The 20,014-nt window shown below is 45.3% G+C and overlaps 1 protein-coding gene and 1 pseudogene across 1 annotated transcript; both read left to right on the forward strand.

The window, feature by feature from the left end:
• The first annotated feature begins 4,266 nt into the window (after positions 1 to 4,266).
• Positions 4,267 to 4,990, forward strand: LOC138768665 (olfactory receptor 5V1-like; annotated as a pseudogene).
• Positions 4,991 to 10,847: 5,857 nt separating this feature from the next.
• Positions 10,848 to 19,333, forward strand: LOC138768666 (olfactory receptor 5V1-like). Its single transcript, XM_069946617.1, has 3 exons — positions 10,848 to 10,865; positions 12,616 to 12,770; positions 18,375 to 19,333. Exons 2-3 carry the CDS (start codon positions 12,764 to 12,766, stop codon positions 19,331 to 19,333), a joined length of 966 nt encoding a protein of 321 aa, XP_069802718.1. The 5' UTR covers positions 10,848 to 10,865; positions 12,616 to 12,763.
• The last annotated feature ends 681 nt before the right edge of the window (positions 19,334 to 20,014 follow it).

Raw genomic sequence — 20,014 nt, forward strand, 5'->3', positions numbered from 1 at the left:
GACTGAGATGTGACAGCGCAACAGCCAGTGATTGGCTAAGCAGGCTACCGCTCTCAATGCCATATGCCGGGGTAGCTATGCAGTGTTTTGGCTGCTGCATGGGTGTAGGGTCACTTGGGCACTTGTCACGGTGGCCACCCACCCTCACCCACCCCTGGACAAAAGGGGAATGAGCTTGAGGTTAAGGATAACCCAAGTGTGAACAGGTGTATAGGTTCAGGTGTGACAGCAGGAGACCAGAGTCCAGTAGCCTAACCAGAATAACTTTGTTTACTTGTAAAAAATTCAGTGCAATACAGGTTAAAAACAACTTTGCAATGCAGGTGCAGAAAAAAAGGTAGTTGAAGAGAGTTGTAAGAGCAGAGTAGAGTAGAGGGCCCTGCCCATGTAGCAATGTACTCTGCTGGGATAGTGTAGAGGAGAAACAGAAGTAGAAGAAGAGTACTCATACACACATATAGATACAGAGATCTGACAGCTTTATGCCCCACAGTGTCGGGTTTCTGTCCTAATGGGGTAGTACGAGGTCCCAGGACTTTGTGACTGGGTTGAGCAGACTTTCCGACCCTTCCCAGAATAGCCGGGTGTTACAGTAGGATACTTCAGCTTTGCAAAATGCTACTTGTCCTACAGGGGTCAGTGCCTAAACCTTGGGTTACTGCCCTGTGTCGTTTAGAAGGTATCCCAGCCGTAAACAGGGGTTTCCACAGAGGATGTCTCTCCATCCTAGGGCTCTTGCACTGCATGCTAGCTGTAGTCACTGACACAAAAGAATACCTCTCTTTTGGTCTCTGACAAGGACCCTGGCCTAAGCCAGGCCCAGCTTAACTGCAGCGGGAACTGTGCTCTCTGTGTCTCCCCACTTCTATTGACACACGAAAAAGCCCTTCCACTAGGAACTAGATCCTTTTTATAGGGGAACCATAGCTAGATGGGGCTGTGTGTGGGTAAGAAAGAAGAGAGATTATAGGGAGAAAAGTGAGGGGAAAGAGCCGGCACCTGTAACAGGACAAAAATACAACATGTGATATAAACGGTTTAACCCATTCTTCCTTCAGCTGTGCTTGGTATAAGACATAAAAAATAATACAGAGACACCTAGTGGGGAAAACATTTAGTACACTGTCCTTCATCCTCTTCTACACGAACCTAAGAGAGTTACTTTGCCCAGGTGTAAAAAGACTCAGTGGCATACCTGTGCTGGGACACTACATGAAGACAAGTGTGACAGTCTGTTCAGCCAATCACTGACTGTGGGGCTGTCCCATGTTAGTCGGTCAGTGATTGGCTAAGTGGGCTGTCATTCTTGACTTCAGAATAACAGCCCGCTAAGCTAACCACTGACTGACTGAGACGGGACAGCTCTGTGGCTAGTGATTGGATGAACCAACAAAACACAGTAATCACTGAACTCAAGGTGAACAGTGAAAAAACTCCAATGAAGTACTCAATCAAGAGTCTCCACTGATGCCCCCAAAGATTTAAATATGCAAAACAAGAGTCCGTGGTGTCTCAGTTGCGAGTCTCAAAACACGGGATAGCCAGATATCTGTAGCATGTTGCTACGGGGTGCCTCCATGATAGAGAGAGCACCACACCACCCTGATAAATAGCCCCTTTTGGGGGCATCAGTAGAGACTCTTGATTGAGTACTGCATTGGAGTATTTTCACTGTTCTCCTTGAGTTCGGTGATTACTGTGTTTTGTTGGTTGATTTGTCATTGCCGCAACTAGCCAGAATCCTACTCCACACTGACGAGGGGTAAATACCCTGAAACGGCTGTCTGTGGGTGGATGCCTGCCCTGGCAAGCCCTTGTCATGATCGCAATACTCGTACCTTGAGTTAGACATTGACAAAGAGGGGCCACCCTGGTATTTCCCTATTTATGGTCCAATACTCGCAACCGAGTGGGACTTAAGGGGCTATTTATCAGGGTGGTGTGGTGCTCTCCTTATCATGGAGGCACCCTGTGGCAACAGGCTACAGATATCTGGCTATCCCATGTTTTGAGACTCGCAACCAAGACTCCACAGACTCTTGTTTTGCATATTTAGTGATTGGATGAGCTCAATGTAAAAGTAACAGCCTGCCTAACAATCACTGGCTTCCGCACTGTTCCATTTTAGTCAGTGATTGGCTGAGCAGGATTTTATCGGTTACGTGGGACACTAAAGGTTGGAAAAGGAGGACACCGGAGGAGAGCGGACAAGTAGGTATCGATTCGCTGACTGAACCGCACTAAAAGAGCTTAAGGCCCACAATTAGTTAGCTGTTTCAGTGCTTCTGGTTTGAACAAACCCAACTTTACATCAATGTTCGGCAAAACTGCTGAACTTTTGAAAAGTTTAATCTCTAAGAGTAAGTTTCATCTCTACAGTATATTTAATGTACCCTTCAGTAATTACAGAATTCTAATTTATTAGTCTATTCTGGCAAGATAGAACTGCTTCAAACCTTGGCTGCCAAGGATAATCTAGCCCTTTGAGATTTGGCCCCGTAAGACCTGGAAGCGTTAAAATACAGAGCGTCTTATACCAGTGAGCCAGACTCTACTAACACAGGTCACTAGTATTATGTACATACATTGTTGGAATGCAGAACTTTATATGTGGAAGTCCTATTTTTTCTAATTATTTAAATTAGGAATACACATCCTCTTTCCTAACTCCACTTTTTCAGTCTATAGATATCTAATGTTCTAAGAAAGACCTTATTTGCAATTTTAAAGCAGAACTCCAGTGGGACAAGGATGTAATATAGTGAGGTTTTATTTTGTCACGTGAGATACAAATAATCTATTCTGAATTCAAAGGTTGGAAATTACAGCAAGACATCTGCAAGAGTACAGAAAATCAATTCCTTTTGACCATGGCTGACACACAGGCACTGCTACCTCAGATCCTACATGATACCAGTCATTTCCAAGTAGTCAGTGGTACAGCTGTCATATTAAAATTTAGTTTTTTGATGGTACCAGTAAGTATGTTTTACCTATAAAGTTAGAAGAAAAAAAAAGTTATATAGCAAAAGTTGCCAAAACCTTGCAATATACTAATAGGACATTAACCCCTTGATGTCAGCCATATGTATATATATAATCCTGCTGCGCATGCCCCGTGCAGCAGGAACGTATATATATACGTTTCTGACAGCAAGGGACTTTTGATGTGTCCCTCAGTGCCCCCTGTCTTTATAAGCATTTCCTGTAATAAGTGTATATTGGTAATTTGTTTAACTTTTGGGAGGCAATACAATACTTATATACAATATATTCTAATGGAACCGTCGTGTCATGGAGGGGCCGGGGGGGTTCCTCCCACTGGGGGGGGGGAGGGGGGTGTCCGCCTCCAGTGTTTCAACCCAGCCCAGTAACCTTGAATAGAACGGTGCCGTATGTGAGAACCAGGACGCGGTTCAAAAAAAGGACTGCGGCACCAGCTTCCCCTTGCCGGCGCCGTTCGATTTGTGTGTCTTAAAGAGAGTGTACCTGATGGTACATCCTCTTCAACCAACTGACCCTTTTAGGGGAAATAAGTCTTGCCATTGGTGTCTGGCAGTGGCTTACCTCCTCTCTACCTATTCACAACATTTGTAAGTTCTGCCAAGAAGCATGAATGGAAAGATAGCTGTCTTCCAAACTAAGATTTAGCCAACAGCTAGTAAAGGTGTTTGGCCACCCATACAACCTGTATTGTATTACAAAGCTGCATTCACGATTCTCCCTCCTTCGGAGCTGAAATCTCCAATAATTCCTGTCAGAGTCAAAACTTGAGTCAAGGTTCCCAGTCAGCTTTGCACCTCTTACAACTAAGCCCCTCATTCCAATTCAGATTATTGATTCTGCCAACAGAGATTGATTGATTATGAGAATTAATATTGAGAACTTGAAATTGAGAGCTTGATATTCAGAATGGTTGTAGCAATCAATTCTAATGTGAATGGCAAGGTTTAGGTTCTAAACAACTGCTCTATGACTCTTAAGAACATCTATCAGTTTTATGGGGTACATTGACTGCATCTTTGGGGGGATGGGGAAAATGAGGCATTGTATGCAGTATTGGTGCACTGGAGAGAAAAGATGTATAGGGAATGGAAGAGGTGGATTTACCTTGAAAGAGATTCACTCAGATCTTGTGTACGGTACTACTATATGTGGAATACACCTAAATGAGGACAATATATTTTTTACCAGATGAATATTAACGCCTCTTTTGTCTACAGATTTCTTCCTAGCTAACTTCTCTTTTATGGATATACTGTATGTTACTCGACATGCACTGTTCCCAAAATGTTGTCAAACTTCTTATCGGAGCAGAAGACCATCTCATTTTATGGTTGCTCTTTACAGATGTATTGTTTTTTCCTGTTTGGTGGAAGAGTGTTACATCCTGGCAGCCATGGCTTATGACCAGTATAACGCCATATGCAATCCTCTTTTGTATAAAGTGATTATGAATAAAGTCATATGTAACCAACTCATCATAGGTTCCTGGGTTGTCGTAGCAGTAAACTCTCTCATACATGCTCTCATGACGTTCTCATTGACTTTCTGCAATAATAAGATCAAACATTTCTTCTGTGACGTTCCACCGGTCCTTGAACTATCATGTACAAGCACCTGGATCAATGAACTGGTCATCTTTCTCATAAGTGGTTGCTTCGTTGGCTTTTCCATCATACTGATCATGATATCCTACATTAAGATCATCTCAACCATTCTGAAGTTCCATTCAAAAAGGGGAGAGGGAAAACATTTTCAACCTGTACCTCCCACATAATCGTTGTGACAATATGGGTCCGGGATCTTTATGTATTTCAGGCCAAAATCAAGTTACGGAATGGACCAGGACAGACTGGTCTCCGTCATGTATACAGTGATAGCACCAATGCTAAACCCATTTGTGTACAGCCTAAGGAACGGTGAGGTAAAATTGGCCATGAAAAGGATAATGTATCAATTAATGTTAAAATGTTTTGTGAAAAGGTAAAACCCAATGCCCTATTGCTCCTTAATCTTGTAAGAAAAATATATGTCTGTATGTATATATTAGCCCTGGGTAGTATAGTATCAATTATAATAAAGATCTCTCCATTTTTCTTATTCTATTGATTTTATTAAAGTAAAATAAGAATAAACACTACATGTAGGGAGAAGGGGGAATCAAATGGGAAGAAGGGAAAGAATGGTAGGTACAATACATTGCAACCAGAGGAACCACTTTTTGTTTTATTACTCCATGACATATATACTCACTAGGGATGGTCCGAACCCGCCAAGGTTCGGATGAACCCGAACGCTCAGCATCGGATTCCCGCTGTCTGCCCGCTCCGTGCAGCGGGCGGATCCAGCGGGAAGACCACCTGGCCTATGGCTATGGCTGTATCCCATTTTTCCAGGCGGCCATCCCGCTGGATCCGCCCGCTGCACCGAGCGGGCAGACAGCGGGAATCATTACCGAGAGTTCGGGTTCGTACGAACCCGATCCGAACTCGGTTCGGACCATCCCTAATACTCACCAATGCTGATCGGTGTTCTGTGGCTTCATTCCAGTGGTATGGCTCCGCTCAATCTCGCTGGCACCCACCTGATCTGTTTGCCTTTTGGACTGCAGCTCAGGAGGCTGTAAGTCAGACTCTCCAATGCCTCCTTATACCCATACCCCGCTGCCGTGCCTGGTACCTCAATGCTGCAGCCTCCCACCGGTTCCTGGCACCTTCCCCTCACTGTGCAGACACTGGCTGGGGTGAGTAATTGCACAAGCCTCAAGCCTGGTGCTTGGTTCAATGCACATATAAGCCAGGATGCCAATGTCATCTTGGGCCTCCTACTCCTTGTCCCCTGCTGCCGTGCCTGGTACCTGAATGCTTCAGCTTCCAACCGGTTCCTGGCATCTTCCCCTCGCCATCTGGACACTGGCTAGGGTGAGTAATTGAAGTGATTTTACAAGTCTGGTGCCTGTTTCAATGCACATATGAGCCAGGACGCCGTTTTTTTCAACTCCTGACTTGTTCATTTGATCATTTCACTGAAACGGTTCAGGGATTTGATCGGATCCCTGACTTTCTTCAGGGAAATGACCCAACGGAGTGGTAATTTTATAATTTCCCGGGATTTGATTAAATCCCTGATTTTTTCATTTCTCTCCAGCATATGTATATGGACATGCATTTAGGGCATTAGCTATATTTCACACCATTCACAGAGTAAATAATGAATGTAATCCTCTATAGATAAAATCTGGTAGACTCTCCTACCAGAGGATCTCCTCACACCCACAGAGGAGTAACCCAGGCTGAGGCCACGCTGGAAAGCAAGAAGACTAAAGGCAACCTTAGCATGATCGGAGAGGAGCTGCCTAAACTTGGAGGAGTGCTGACATATTTTCTCCAAGGAGTAGACTTTAAGAAGCCTAGGTTATCACCAGACTGCCGCAAGGCAAGATGGGCACTATTGCAGGAAACACCCAGGTCGCTATCCTCAGAAAAGGTCCCTGAAGACCGCCAACTAAAGAGACTACTAGAGGGAGCCTAATTCCACATGAAACCAGCTTAGCATAGGTGAGAAGCTGCCAGAAGACAAGCACATCGAGAGAGAGCAGAAGAGCAAACAGACGAGTGAAGCACTTTGTGACCCACAGCAGATATAGGATAATGGACATGACCGCAGGGGCGTAGCTAGGATTCATGGGGCCCCATAGCAAAAAACTTTATGGGGCCCCCCTACACACTAATATATATATATATATATATATATATATATATATATATATATATATGCTTGTTCTGTCCATCCACTGTATTTACCTATAACAGCCTATTAGGAGCCTCATGGTTATATACATAGGTGCAAGAGCAGACTACCTTTTGCTTAACCCTTTATTTATTGCAGTGTGTAAGTGACCCAGTGTTCTCTTACATGCTGCAACACAAACAAAGGGTTAATACAGAAGACAATTAGCTCTCCCTCCTTCACTACTCCTGCACTGATAACCCCTGACCTCTGCAGGAGCTCAGAGAACAGAGGTCAGAGGTTATCAGGGTAGTGAGGCATAGAGCTAATTGTTAACCCGTTATTGTGTTGCAGCATGTAAGAGAACACTGGGTCACTTACACACTGCAGTACATAAGGGGTTAAGCAAAAGGACACAGGAGGCTCATCTTCCCTGGGCCCCTTCCCTCCATGGGCCCCATAGCAACCGCCTTCCCTGCCTCTATGGTAGCTACGCCACTGCATGACCACATGCCTTTACAGTGCCATTGAGCATAAATTACAGCTTGACAATGACATTTCATGCTGTACACAAGTTGACTTATTGTCTGCTGAGGCATGGCATCCCACTCTTGAATAACAGATCTCAGGTAATTGAGGCTCTGGATTACGGAGATACCCTAAACAGCAAATCATATGATCGCATTTTAGGTTATCAAGTCTGGAAAAAGTGCAGGGCACTATATTTGAGGTCCCCCAGTCTCCAACAGCCATTCCCTTATAATGCAACCTTGATGAACTGGATAAGTAGTGGAAGACTGGAGATTTTTTAATAGAAGTAAATTACAAATCTGTGGCACTTTCTGACACCAGTTGATTCGAAAGATTTTTATTTATTTATTTTTGCTGCCTGTCTGAGCACACTGTCTCACAACAGCTTCTAAATCTCTGCTTTCTATACTTTAGTTCTAACAAGGACTTTTGGGGGTCCCTTCCTACCTAACTTCACCTAAAAGCTAACTTTCCCTGGTATACAGTCTCTCCCTCTCTAGCTCCAACCAGCAAGTGAAACAAATCTGAAATCCACTATTCGTATACTTAGGAGGTGACATAGTTTAGCGAACCAATCACAGTTAAAGATTTTTTTTAAAGTCCTGCCTATTCCTTGTGCTGTCCCTCCCCCCCTGCATGTTTATTGTCTAAAAAAAAAGCGCCAGGGGGGTTGGAGGGCCAATCATATTTTTAAGGCATTTTCAATTGAATATTCAATTGAAAACGAATAGTTCGAATAGTGTAGTATTCGATCGAATTGTAGTGTTTTCCAGTGACAATGTAAGAGTTTTACCAGTCATGGTATGGTGGTAGTATTCAATTATGGTATGGTAGTGTTATGCAGTCACTATATGGCAATATTATTGATCCCTGTATTTACTATTATTTTGAGGTAGGCATTAGTGATGAGCGAGAACTAAAATTCTTGGGTGCTCGTTACTCAAGACGAGTATTTCCCGATACTCGAGTGCTCATTTCGAGTAACGAACCCCATTGAAGTCAATTGGAGACTCGAGTATTTTTGCAGGAGACTCAAGTTTGGTAGAGGGAAGGTCGTGTGAAAACCTCAACCTCAGAAATTGATGGAAACACAACGGAAATGGACAGGAAACAGCAGGGGCAGCATGCCTCTGAGGCTGCCTAATGGCACCATTATGCCTAATTCTGTGCAACAGCCTGGTTAAAACAGAGGGACAGCAATGCATTCTGGAACCTGTAGTACTGACTACATCTGCTCAACCAGGAAATACAGAAACACAAAACAGAACAGAAAACCACAAAACAAATGGATTTTTGGTAGTTTCAAAACTGGGGATAGATAGGTAATAAAGCTATATGCTATATTCTACAGAAGTTTCATTTTTTCTTGTCTCGATCCGGAGTACCCCTTTAAGAAAAAATAAGAAAATATTAAATTAAGAAAAAAGTGTAATATATTTATACATGGTGTCTCAGTAAGGGGTGGTGTGGTACATCATAGTGCAAATGTTTTGGGGGGGAAAGCACACATCCTTCTTAACTATCAAAGTGCTAAAAGTGAACACAAACTGTGCAATCAAACAACAACAACCAATAAAAAGTGAGATAAGTGCAGAACTTTAAACTTTTACTATGTGAACTATGAACTGAAAACAGTCACCCAACAATAGTGACATCCCATTCCCTAGTTGACTAATGTGACAATTCTAAGTGCTAACTGGTTTAAGCGCTAACAAACAAGCATGAGCACAACTAGATAGATTTCTCTCTCATACTGTGCAAACTTACAATATGTATATATCCCAACAAATTAAACTGAAGGGTAACCAATCCATCATTTCCAAATTTCTGACATGTCACCAAACTTGTTAGGGTCCAAGTGCTGACCCTAACCCTACTTGCTTAAAGGAAGGGGCAGAGGGCCCTCAGCAGAGTGCCGCATCTGTTCCTTCCTGATCATCACTTCCCGGATAGACAAACAGAAACAAAAAGGTGACGACCTGACCACCTCTGCCCTATTTATGCAACTGTTGGGGGTAAGGAGGCTGACATGTCAATATGAAAGTTATAGTCACGTCAATCGTTCTATGAAGTGATAGTTACCCTCCCCTTTAAGACACAAACAGAATTAACAAACTATTAACTGTGGCGGTGTGTATCCTAAACGTCATTTTTGTCAACTCCATTTCCTCACTCTCCTCCTTACAACCTCACTGTCTGACAACGGGATCTCATCATCATCATCAGACACCTCTTCCAACCCCGCTTGCAAGTCCCCACTCTCCCAAATCACCCACTGACTGCGTGAGCTGCAGTTTGGGCATCAGGACAGATCGATTGCTCTGGTTGCTCTGACTCAGGGAAGGGTCCAGAAAAGAGTTCCTGGGAGCATGGTGGTGGATCTGAATCCCTTCTTTCCCTGGAGGGGCCAGGCTGTGGGGAAGGAGGCTGAGCTACTGGCTGGACCTAGATAAACGCTGTGATACCCCCTTACAATGAGCAGTGAAGTTTTATAAAGGTGTACTACAAATCCCAGCAATACAGTGTAATACCCACTAGTTTAGGGGGGCTGTACGTTACAGTCTGGTACTGGCTGGACCTAGATACACGCTGTGAAAAAAGAGTACACTAATCACCTCTTAGGGGTGTGTATGCAACACCTAATGCCCCCTTTCTGCCAGCAGCCGCTCACCACAGTGTGCTGGTTAAATTGTGGAAGCAGCACTGCAACTTCCAGCCAGCAGTCTGTATTAATACTATTAAAAAACTATTTGAAGCCCTGAAAAGGGCTGTTTGGTTGTATTGCTAGTATATACCCTGCCTACTGGAACGCTAAATCCTACACTGACACTCTCCCTGACCAGCAGCAGCTCTCTCCCTGATCTCTCACAGCATGCGTCTGAAGCGAGCACTTTCAGCGCCGAGTTTTATATGGCAGGGTCATCTGATCTGGCCAACCAATCGCTGCTGTTGACATGTATGGGTCCCACGTGATTGCAGGATTTGCCAAAGAGTCTCCTGCATGTTTATTGGCTGAGAAATAGCGCCCAAACTTACAGGAAACTGATGATGATTTTTTTCTCGACTATCGCGAGATGCTTGTTTGAGTAACGAGTACCATCGAGTACCCAGCTCGGACGAGCATGCTCGCTCATCCTTAGAAGGCATATGAATTGCAAATTCTGGTAACGTACAGTACACCATTTATTTCATAATAGATTATTTTTGGAGAACATAGTTCACACCACTGAACACCAGGCTCATCGTCTAGGGGGAACACAAACATGCGTCCATTATATGTCGATTGACCCTGAGAAAGAAACGATTATTGCTGTACAGGCTAGAGATTTTCTTTGAGCTTTGACAAGGCTGGGCTCTCTCAGAGATTTGAACCAAGCCAATGACAACATGGGTACGGGAACTGGGGAAATGATTCTACCTCATTTTTACAACGTGTACTTTGTGTTTTTGACATGTGAAAAGTTTTATACTGGAAAATTATTCCTTAACTTTCCTGTCAATAATTGATACTACCATCATGTTCTGTTAAAAAGATTATGAAAATAATTTATTAACAAAGTTGTAGAGCGACGCAATAAACCACATGTAACTCATCTGTACAGGTAGGAACTTTCTCTAAGTTTCCCTATGTAATGAGCCCTTTGGGCACTACTATGTACCCAGGAGGATTACTACTTTTGTCACTAAGGCAATTAAACTCACTATTTAATATTGTCAATCAGATGGTGGCATCTCTATAGTTATTCATTCACCATCACAGGCATTCTATTTAAAGGAATAACTCCACCTTACCCTCTGACTTCCATTATAAGGACATATTGAACAGAATTTCTTTTCGATAACTCATGATGGTTGTAGAGGTGAGTCCATGAAATCTATATTTGCTATTACCCTCGTTCGTTGCTGATTAACTGCCAGCTACCGAGCGCCGTTCAGCACATTCCTGCAGCCGATACTCCTGTATCGGCAGCAGGAACATTATTTTTTCCCAATTGACTTGCGCGTACCATTGGGTGTGCCCAAAAATCAATTAACCATTGGCCGTACTTTACATTGTGTGAACAGCTATCGTTTCCTATTGTAGGCTTTTTGGATCATCGCTACATCCTAGGGTTAGGGGAGGAGGATAGTTGATCAGGTTTTGTATACTATTTGTTTGGGCACAGGTACAGGTTTTTATCTTTGTATATAACGCATACAGTATATCATTACAATTACAGAATAATTAGACATATTTATAATAACTGTCTAAAAAAAAATTGCCCATAAAAATCATTCAGGGGACAGAAGAATAGAAATTACCCCTGTGCTGTGATTGGTTGCTAGTTTCTTGCTATCAATGAAAAAAAAAGGAGAGAGTGAGAGGCCTCATAGAGTGTGAAACTGATCAGCTGTAATCTATCAAATAGTCCAGTGGCAAGTACATAGTTTCCTTACAGCACCACCACTGATGGAATGGAGCATTGCACTATGCCTACTGAAATGAATGGTTGTCCACGTAATGGACAAGTGTGTAAGTTCCTTCAGGTATACTCTTTGCCATTCTTTGTTCTGGCTCATAGTTGTGGTTGCTTTATGTATTTATTGAGTTCTCCATTATAGGGTAATAAAAAATATGGTCTTCTATCCCAGACCACCCTTTATAATCTCCTAAATTATAAGATTGATTTCTCTACCCCTGAGGGTTATTAGGCTAACAGAAAATGATACACGGAAATAATTCCAACAACTAAACATTATTATTCCAGGTTCACACTACGTATAACCCCAGCCGGGTCACAGAATGGCCGGTGTTACTGAAGATCATCCCGGTCGGTACTGCAGTATCGTCCGCATGATCTTCATTTCTGCTGAATTCAAATGCAGGTGCACCCATGTGCACCCGCATCCCAATTTACCGCTGCACACAATGGAGCATGCAGCCGGAGCCGCAGGCCCCATTGTGTGAACTGACATGTTTTGTACGGGCGCTATTCAAGGAAAACTGACATATTAGTTTTTTCGTGCGGCCAGATGGAATCCCGTCCAGAGCGTATATTATGTGTTTACGCTCCGGCCCGGATTCCATTCATTCAAATGCAACATATATTTTGCATAACTCTCAGCCATTGTTGCAAATTACAGCAACGGAAGTGATTTATGTAAGACATACGTTGTGTGCACATAGCCTTACATGTAATAATACAGCTAATAGAAAACAAATTCTAAATAAACTTCTTGTGACAGTACTAGAAATATTGCAGATCGTTCCACTTGACTGCTTTACGCTTATTAGGTCATACTTTAATCTGAATCTAGTTTTTGTCTGTTTCCAGGCTTTGTAATTAGAAGTCTATTCTATTTGCATTTTAGAAGGATATTACTATTGTATAACCAAGGACCGTGCTGCCATGCTCTAATGCTTCCAGGCAATAAAATGAAAAACAAAAACAGCAGAAGATCATTCAGAATTTCATCAAGATTACAATGAAGAAATGAGAGGGACAATGGCTGAATAACAATGTGCAGTAAGTGAAGACTTGGCTTCTATTAAGACAAGTATGGGATATAACATCTGCATCAAAAAGGGTGCAAATTTCTTGTACAAACAGGGCCAAAGACTGGTACATCTCGGTCATCTTTCTTAGACTATGTGATACCCCATCACCTGCTGAAGTGTGCATTATGGGATGAAAAAACAAGGGTCATCTGGCATGTGACATGCCTTAAAGTGTCCCTGTCGTTATAACTTTCAAAATCTAAATCAACAGTTTTTTGGTTTTTTTTAATTTATTATGGAAAACACCACACTACCTGTTTTCTGGCTCTTTTTTTTTTCTCAAAAAACAGGAAACAGTCAGAAAACAGGAAGTCCTATGTATCCCAGGCCATCTGAGCACTCACAGAGAGAAGGCAGTCATGTGACTGATGGACACTTTGAGCTGTGACTCTGTATTGGCCGGAATTTCTGTGCTTAGTCTGTTTTTTTCAACCAGCACAAGTCAGGAAATCTGCCTTCAGGAGACTGGACCTGGATTTCTGGTAAGTTCAGCTTTGTTTTACAGCATGATAACAACAGCAAAAATTATAACTGTATATTGCAAACTTGCTTTATAACACAACTACTGTTGATTTAGATTTTGAAAGTTGTAACAACAGGTACATTTTAACCTGAGTAAAAACTTTAGGACAGGTGCTAAGGACATTTTAATTTAATTATAAATCGTTTTATTGTTTTTAAGAAATATTTAGTCGAAAGTTATGAAACCTTGGTTGATGGAGATCAAAAGCAGTAGGGCTAAGGACAAATGTACGCAGATACATAGGGCCCATGAGCTGCAATACAGGTCGGCAATGTATACCACCAATTTTATTTTCTCAGTAGTACAATGAAAGCTATTGTGCAGCTTGAGCTGCACCATATTGCTTTTTTTATATACTGATTTCATTGGAATCCACAAAAAAAATCCATAATTCCATTGTGTCAAATTAGGAAAACCATTTGTACACAATACTTAAAATCTCTTTGATACAGATTCCAAATAATAAATGTGTATATGAGCCCTAAAGACACAGGTAATAAATTTGTAGTGGGGAGTATGGAGTGTCCCCTTTTCTTTTGTAGCTAGAGTAAAAGAGAACAAAGACAGCGCTCCATGTGCAGGACCAGATGCAATAGAATGGATAGAATTCCAGTACGGAGTAAAACTGGGTCCCTTCTCACCTGGATAAGTTGTGCAAGATCGAGGCACAACTCTCCATGCGTATACTCAAGGAGGGAACCAGTAAGCAGCCTTCCTGCAAACCCACGCCAGGGCCGTAACAAGATGCAGTCCCCCTCTCCAAATTCCATCAGGATTAACAGGCTCAGCTACTCCCAACAGATGAAGTATAAAAAAAACTATTATTTATTAAAATAATAAAAACATGTATAAAAGGCTCAGCATTATGCGTTTCTAGACCCGACTGGTCTCTTCATCAAATGCTTCAAGTTACTTTTTGGATTACATTACTTTTTGGATCATGCCGCTACATCCTAAGGTTGGGGAGGAGGCTAAATGATCAGGTTTTGTACAGTATGATATTTGTTTGGGCACAGGTACAGGTTTTCATCTTTAAATATAACGCATATATCAATACAATTACAGAATAATAGGACATATTTATAATAACTGTGTAAAAAAAGACATTGCCCATAAAAATCATTCAGGAGACAGGAGAATAGAAATGACCCCTATGCTGTGATTGGTTGCTAATTTCTTGATATCATCAAGTTTCATCTTGATCACTTGATCTCCTTCTATTCTTGTTGTTGTGTGTCACGGCCGCGGCGGCTTCCCGTGTTCCGGGCCGCCGCCGCGACCTCCTTCTGCCCCATGCAGCCGCCGGAGTCCTTGTGCAGGGACCCGGCGCTGCTGCTAGTTCGGCCCCTGGGGGCGCCTCACCTCTCCTCCGCTCCTGTCTCTCACTGTGCCGGCTGGCGCGCGCGTCCCCGCCTCCTAGGGCGCGCGCGCGACGGCTGTCTCAGATTTAAAGGGGCAGTGCGCTCCTAATTGGTTAGTTGCACCAATCACTCCCTATATATTCCAGCCCTGCCCCACTACAGGTGTTGGAGCCTCTACATGCTTTCCATAGCGTTTGGCCCAGCTCCCTGTTGTTCCTGATTCCTATCCGCTACCTGATCCTTAGTCCCTGTTCCTGATTCCTATCCGCTACCTGGTCCCTAGTCCTTGTTCCTGGTTCCTGCTCCATTGTTACACCATTGCTCCTGTGTTCAGCCTGTCACCTGTGGTTACGCCTACAGACCTCTGCCAGCACCATCTCCCACCTACTGCTCCTGCCACGCCTCGCCTGCCGTCACTAGCAACCAAGCCAGGGGTAGCGACCTGGGGGTCGCCTGCCGCAGCAAGTCCATCCCGCCATGCGGCGGGCTCTGGTGAAAACCAGCGGCCCCTTAGACTCCGCTCCCTGGTGAGGTTAGTGCCATCGCTGGTGACGGTCCAGTGGATCCACTACTCCAGGCGTTACAGTAGGCTCCAACCATGGATCCCGGCGAGGTGCCTGATATCCGTGAAGTAGCCCGTGTGGTCACCCAACAGGCGCAGCAGATTCAGCAACTCACTGCCGCATTACAGCAGCATACTACAGCCCAGCGCACACCACCTCCTGCTGCTTTTTCTACACTTCGACTGGCTCTCCCAAGCAAATACTCTGGTGACTCCAAGTTGTGCAGAGGATTCCTGACTCAGTGCACCATGCATATTGAACTTTTAAGTAGTCAGTTTCCCACCGAGCGCTCTAAAGTGGCTTTCATCATCAGCCTATTGGAGGGTAGAGCTCTGGCCTGGGCCACGCCGCTGTGGGACCGAGATGACCCTGCTGCTGCCAATCTCCGAACCTTCCTAGTCGAGTTTCGCTCCGTCTTTGAGGAACCTGCCTGTGCTTCTTCAGCTGAAACTGCTCTCCTCAACCTCTCTCAAGGGAGCTCCTCTGTTGGCGACTACGCCATCCAGTTCCGTACCCTGGCGGCAGAATTAGACTGGAATGAGGCCGCTCTAATAGCCACCTTCAAGAAGGGCCTGTCCAGTCGGGTGAGAGACGTGCTTTCCGCCCGAGACCTACCTACCTCCCTGAACGAACTCATCCTACTGGCCACCAGAGTTGATACTCGTTTTTCGGAGAGGGAGGAGGAGGTTCAGCATGAACAACGACTAAGCCTGTCCCGTCGCCATCACCAGCTGGCGCCGGTCTTCCAGAACCCTGACATTCCGGTGTCCCAGCCCTCTCCTGAGATTCCTATGCAGGTGGAACCGGCTCACCTGACGCCTGATGAAAGAATTCGTCGTCTGGAGCTGAATCTCTGCCTCTACTGCGGTGGTTCGGATCACTTTCGGCTGAGATGTCCCCAACGTCCTCAAGCGTCCGGGAAATGCTCGCACCTAGGTCCGGTGGGACAGGTGTCCCTAGGTGTGAATGCCACCTTTCCAAGTTTGTCTATGCCGGTTTCCATCCAGACACCCTCAGGACAAAATCACCAGACTACTGCCCTTCTCGATTCTGGGTCAGCAGGAAGTTTTATTGCGGCAACATTGGTCCAAAGATGGCGGCTACCCGTGACCCAACTAGCCAGGCCCCTGACTATCTCCTCGGTCACGGGCGAGATTCTTATCGACCATGTGTACTACCAGACCGCACCTCTAGTCCTCCAGGTGGGTCCTTTACATCAGGAAAAGATATCCTTCTATGTCCTGCCCCATTCTTCTCCCGCCATCCTCCTGGGACTTCCTTGGCTGCAATTACATGCCCCTAAGCTGGACTGGAGAACCGGGGAGATTCTCATTTGGGGTCAGGACTGTTCCAACCAGTGTCTCAAGTCACCTCAGACCAAGTACTTTATGTTGTCACCTGACCCCGCCAAGCCTCTATCCGGCCTACCGGCGGAAGACCAAGGCTTGGCGGATGCCTTCTCTGCCGAGGAGGCGGACTCTCTACCATCTCACCGGGCGTACGATTGTCCCAAAGACCTCTTTCCTGGTACTCCTTCTCCTCGAGGTCGGGTGTACCCTCTCTCCGTACCCGAGACTGAAGCCATGTCCTCCTACATCCGGGAGAACTTACAGAAGGATCTCATCCACAAATCCACATCCCCTCGCCACTTTATACCTCCCGATCGCCTAGTACCAGTCGTCACCTCTACTCTTCAGAGAATACCCCCTGGAAAGACCCATGTTCACCCTGCGCTTCGAAGAAAGATTTTGAAGTGGGGACATTCCTCATTGGAGGCCGGGCACCCTGGAGTCCAAAAGACCGGGCAACGGATCTCCCGCCACTACTGGTGGCCCAGTCTGTTCCAAGATGTCAAGGACTTTGTGGCTTCCTGTACCATCTGTGCCAAAAACAAGTCCTCCCGACTAAGGCCTGCCGGCCTATTACAGCCCTTGCCAGGTCCAGACCTTCCCTGGCACCACATAGGGATGGACTTCATCACTGATTTGCCGCCATCTGCAGGCAAGAAAGAGGGGGAGGCCAAAGGGGGGGGGGGTACTGTCACGGCCGCGGCGGCTTCCCGTGTTCCGGGCCGCCGCCGCGACCTCCTCCTGCCCCATGCAGCCGCCGGGGTCCTTGTGCAGGGACCCGGCGCTGCTGCTAATTCCGCCCCTGGGGGCGCCTCACCTCTCCTCCGCTCCTGTCTCTCACTGTGCCGGCCGGCGCGCGCGTCCCCGCCTCCTAGGGCGCGCGCGCGACGGCTGTCTCAGATTTAAAGGGGTAGTGCGCTCCTAATTGGTTAGTTGCACCAATCACTCCCTATATATTCCAGCCCTGCCCCACTACAGGTGTTGGAGCCTCTACATGCTTCCCATAGCGTTTGGCCCAGCTCCCTGTTGTTCCTGATTCCTATCCGCTACCTGGTCCCTAGTCCCTGTTCCTGATTCCTATCCGCTACCTGGTCCCTAGTCCTTGTTCCTGGTTCCTGCTCCCCTGTTACACCATTGCTCCTGTGTTCAGCCTGTCACCTGTGGTTACGCCTACAGACCTCTGCCAGCACCATCTTCCGCCTACTGCTCCTGCCACGCGTCGCCTGCCGTCACTAGCAACCAAGCCAGGGGTAGCGACCTGGGGGTCGCATGCCGCAGCAAGTCCATCCCGCCTTGCGGCGGGCTCTGGTGAAAACCAGCGGCCCCTTAGACTCCGTTCCCTGGTGAGGTTAGTGCCATCGCTGGTGACGGTCCAGTGGATCCACTACTCCAGGCGTTACATTGTGTTGTTATGTTATGATAATAACATAACAACAACAACAATGCCATAGACAATCCTGCTTCATTAGAAAGATAGCATCTTCATAGAGTGTGAAACTGATCAGGTGCATTCTGTCAAACAGTCCACCGGCAAGTACATAGTTTCCTTACAGCACCACCACTGGGGAAATGGAGCATTGCACAATGCCTACTGAAATGAATGGTTGTCCATGTAATGTACCAGTGTATAAGTTCCTTCAGGTATACTCTTTGCCATTCTTTGTCCTGGTTCATAGTTGTGGTTCCTCTATGTATTTCATGAGTTCTCCATTATAGGGTAATAAAAAATGGGTTTTTAAAACTCCTTAATTGAACAATTTTTCTTATATTCCCTAGATTCACGGAATAAAATGTATAGAAAGAACCAAACTATGATTGACTATTTCATCCTCTTGGGCTTCTCCGGAGCTCCTGTTCTCCAACATGTGCTATTTGCAGTGTTCTTCCTCATCTATCTGACCACCATAATGGGTAATATATCTATAGTCTTTGCCTACAGGCTTACGCCATCTCTTCACACCCCAATGTACTTCTTTCTCGCCAATTTATCATTCTTGGAGATCTGTTACATTTCTGCCACTGTTCCCAAAATGTTGTCAAACTTCCTATCAGCCCATAAGACCATCCCGTTCTCCGGATGTGCCATACAGATGTACTGTTTTATACTCCTGGGTGGAGCAGAGTGCTACCTGCTATCAATGATGGCGTATGACCGCTATAACGCCATATGTCATCCCTTGTTATATGGGACCATTATGAATAAAAGAGTGTGTATTCAGCTTGTAGCCTTCTCCTGGATTGGTGGCGCTATAAACTCTTTAATAAATACAGTTCTCACTTTTAGTTTGTCCTTCTGTGGAAATAATAGGATCAATCATTTCTTCTGTGACATCCCACCTATAATGCAGCTGGCCTGTACGGCAACCAAGATAAATGAGATGGTCCTCCTGGTGGCCTGCGGTTGCGTCATTGTCAGCTCCTTCATATTAACCCTCACATCCTACACGCACATCATCACAACCATCCTGAAAATAAAGTCCACATCAGGGAGGAAGAAGGCGTTCTCCACCTGCACTTCTCATCTCATAGTCGTCACTTTGTCTTATGGTTCTGCTATTTTTATGTATTTTAGGCCCAAGTCTACTTACTCAATGGAACAGGACAAGGTTATATCAGCTTTATATGCTTTTATCCCTCCAATGCTCAATCCCTTCATCTACAGCCTCAGGAATGGAGATGTGAAGGCAGCGGTTAAAAGAATAGTGTGTCATACAGTTATGGGTCTGAAATATTAAGGGGTTCACAATGATTAAAGAAATGTGTCTCCTTTTTTTCTTGTCCGACCCATTTACGTGAATGGTAATGGTTTGCAAAACCAGGCATAGCCCCTATTCAAGAGCGGTGCTGTTTCTGGAAGACAAACAAGTCATTTCACCTTATCCAAGACAACCTGAGGTTATCAGCAAAAAAGAACAGCTCCACCTCAAGGCCAACGGTGGGGTTCTGTTTGGTTGTCCTAACCGCAAAGGGTTCTTTTATGACCTCTGTGGCTGCCCCAATGGCGGTGCTGCTACAGCCTGTGTATGTCAGGCTTAAAGGGGTTGTCCGGCGATAAAAAATTATTCACAGAATAACACACATTACAAAGTTATACAACTTTGTAATGTATGTTATGTCCGTGAATGGCCCCCTTCCCCGTGTTTCCCCCCACCCACGCTAGACCCGGAAGTGTGGTGCATTATACTCACCGCATATCGTGTCGTCCACGGTCTCCGATCGTCAGCAGTGACGTCTTCTTCGGGAGCTTGGCGGATCTTCCCGAGTGCCGGCCACCCTCTGCAGCGTCATCCGAAGCTCAGCCGCGATTGGCTGAGCATAACTGTGCTCAGCCAATCGCGGCTGAGCGGCTGATGACGCGGCCACGTCATCAGCTGCTCAGCCGCGATTGGCTGAGCACAGTTATGCTCAGCCAATCG

The sequence above is a fragment of the Dendropsophus ebraccatus genome, chromosome 12, assembly GCF_027789765.1.
Source record: "Dendropsophus ebraccatus isolate aDenEbr1 chromosome 12, aDenEbr1.pat, whole genome shotgun sequence".
In the NCBI taxonomy this organism is placed as follows: domain Eukaryota; kingdom Metazoa; phylum Chordata; class Amphibia; order Anura; family Hylidae; genus Dendropsophus; species Dendropsophus ebraccatus.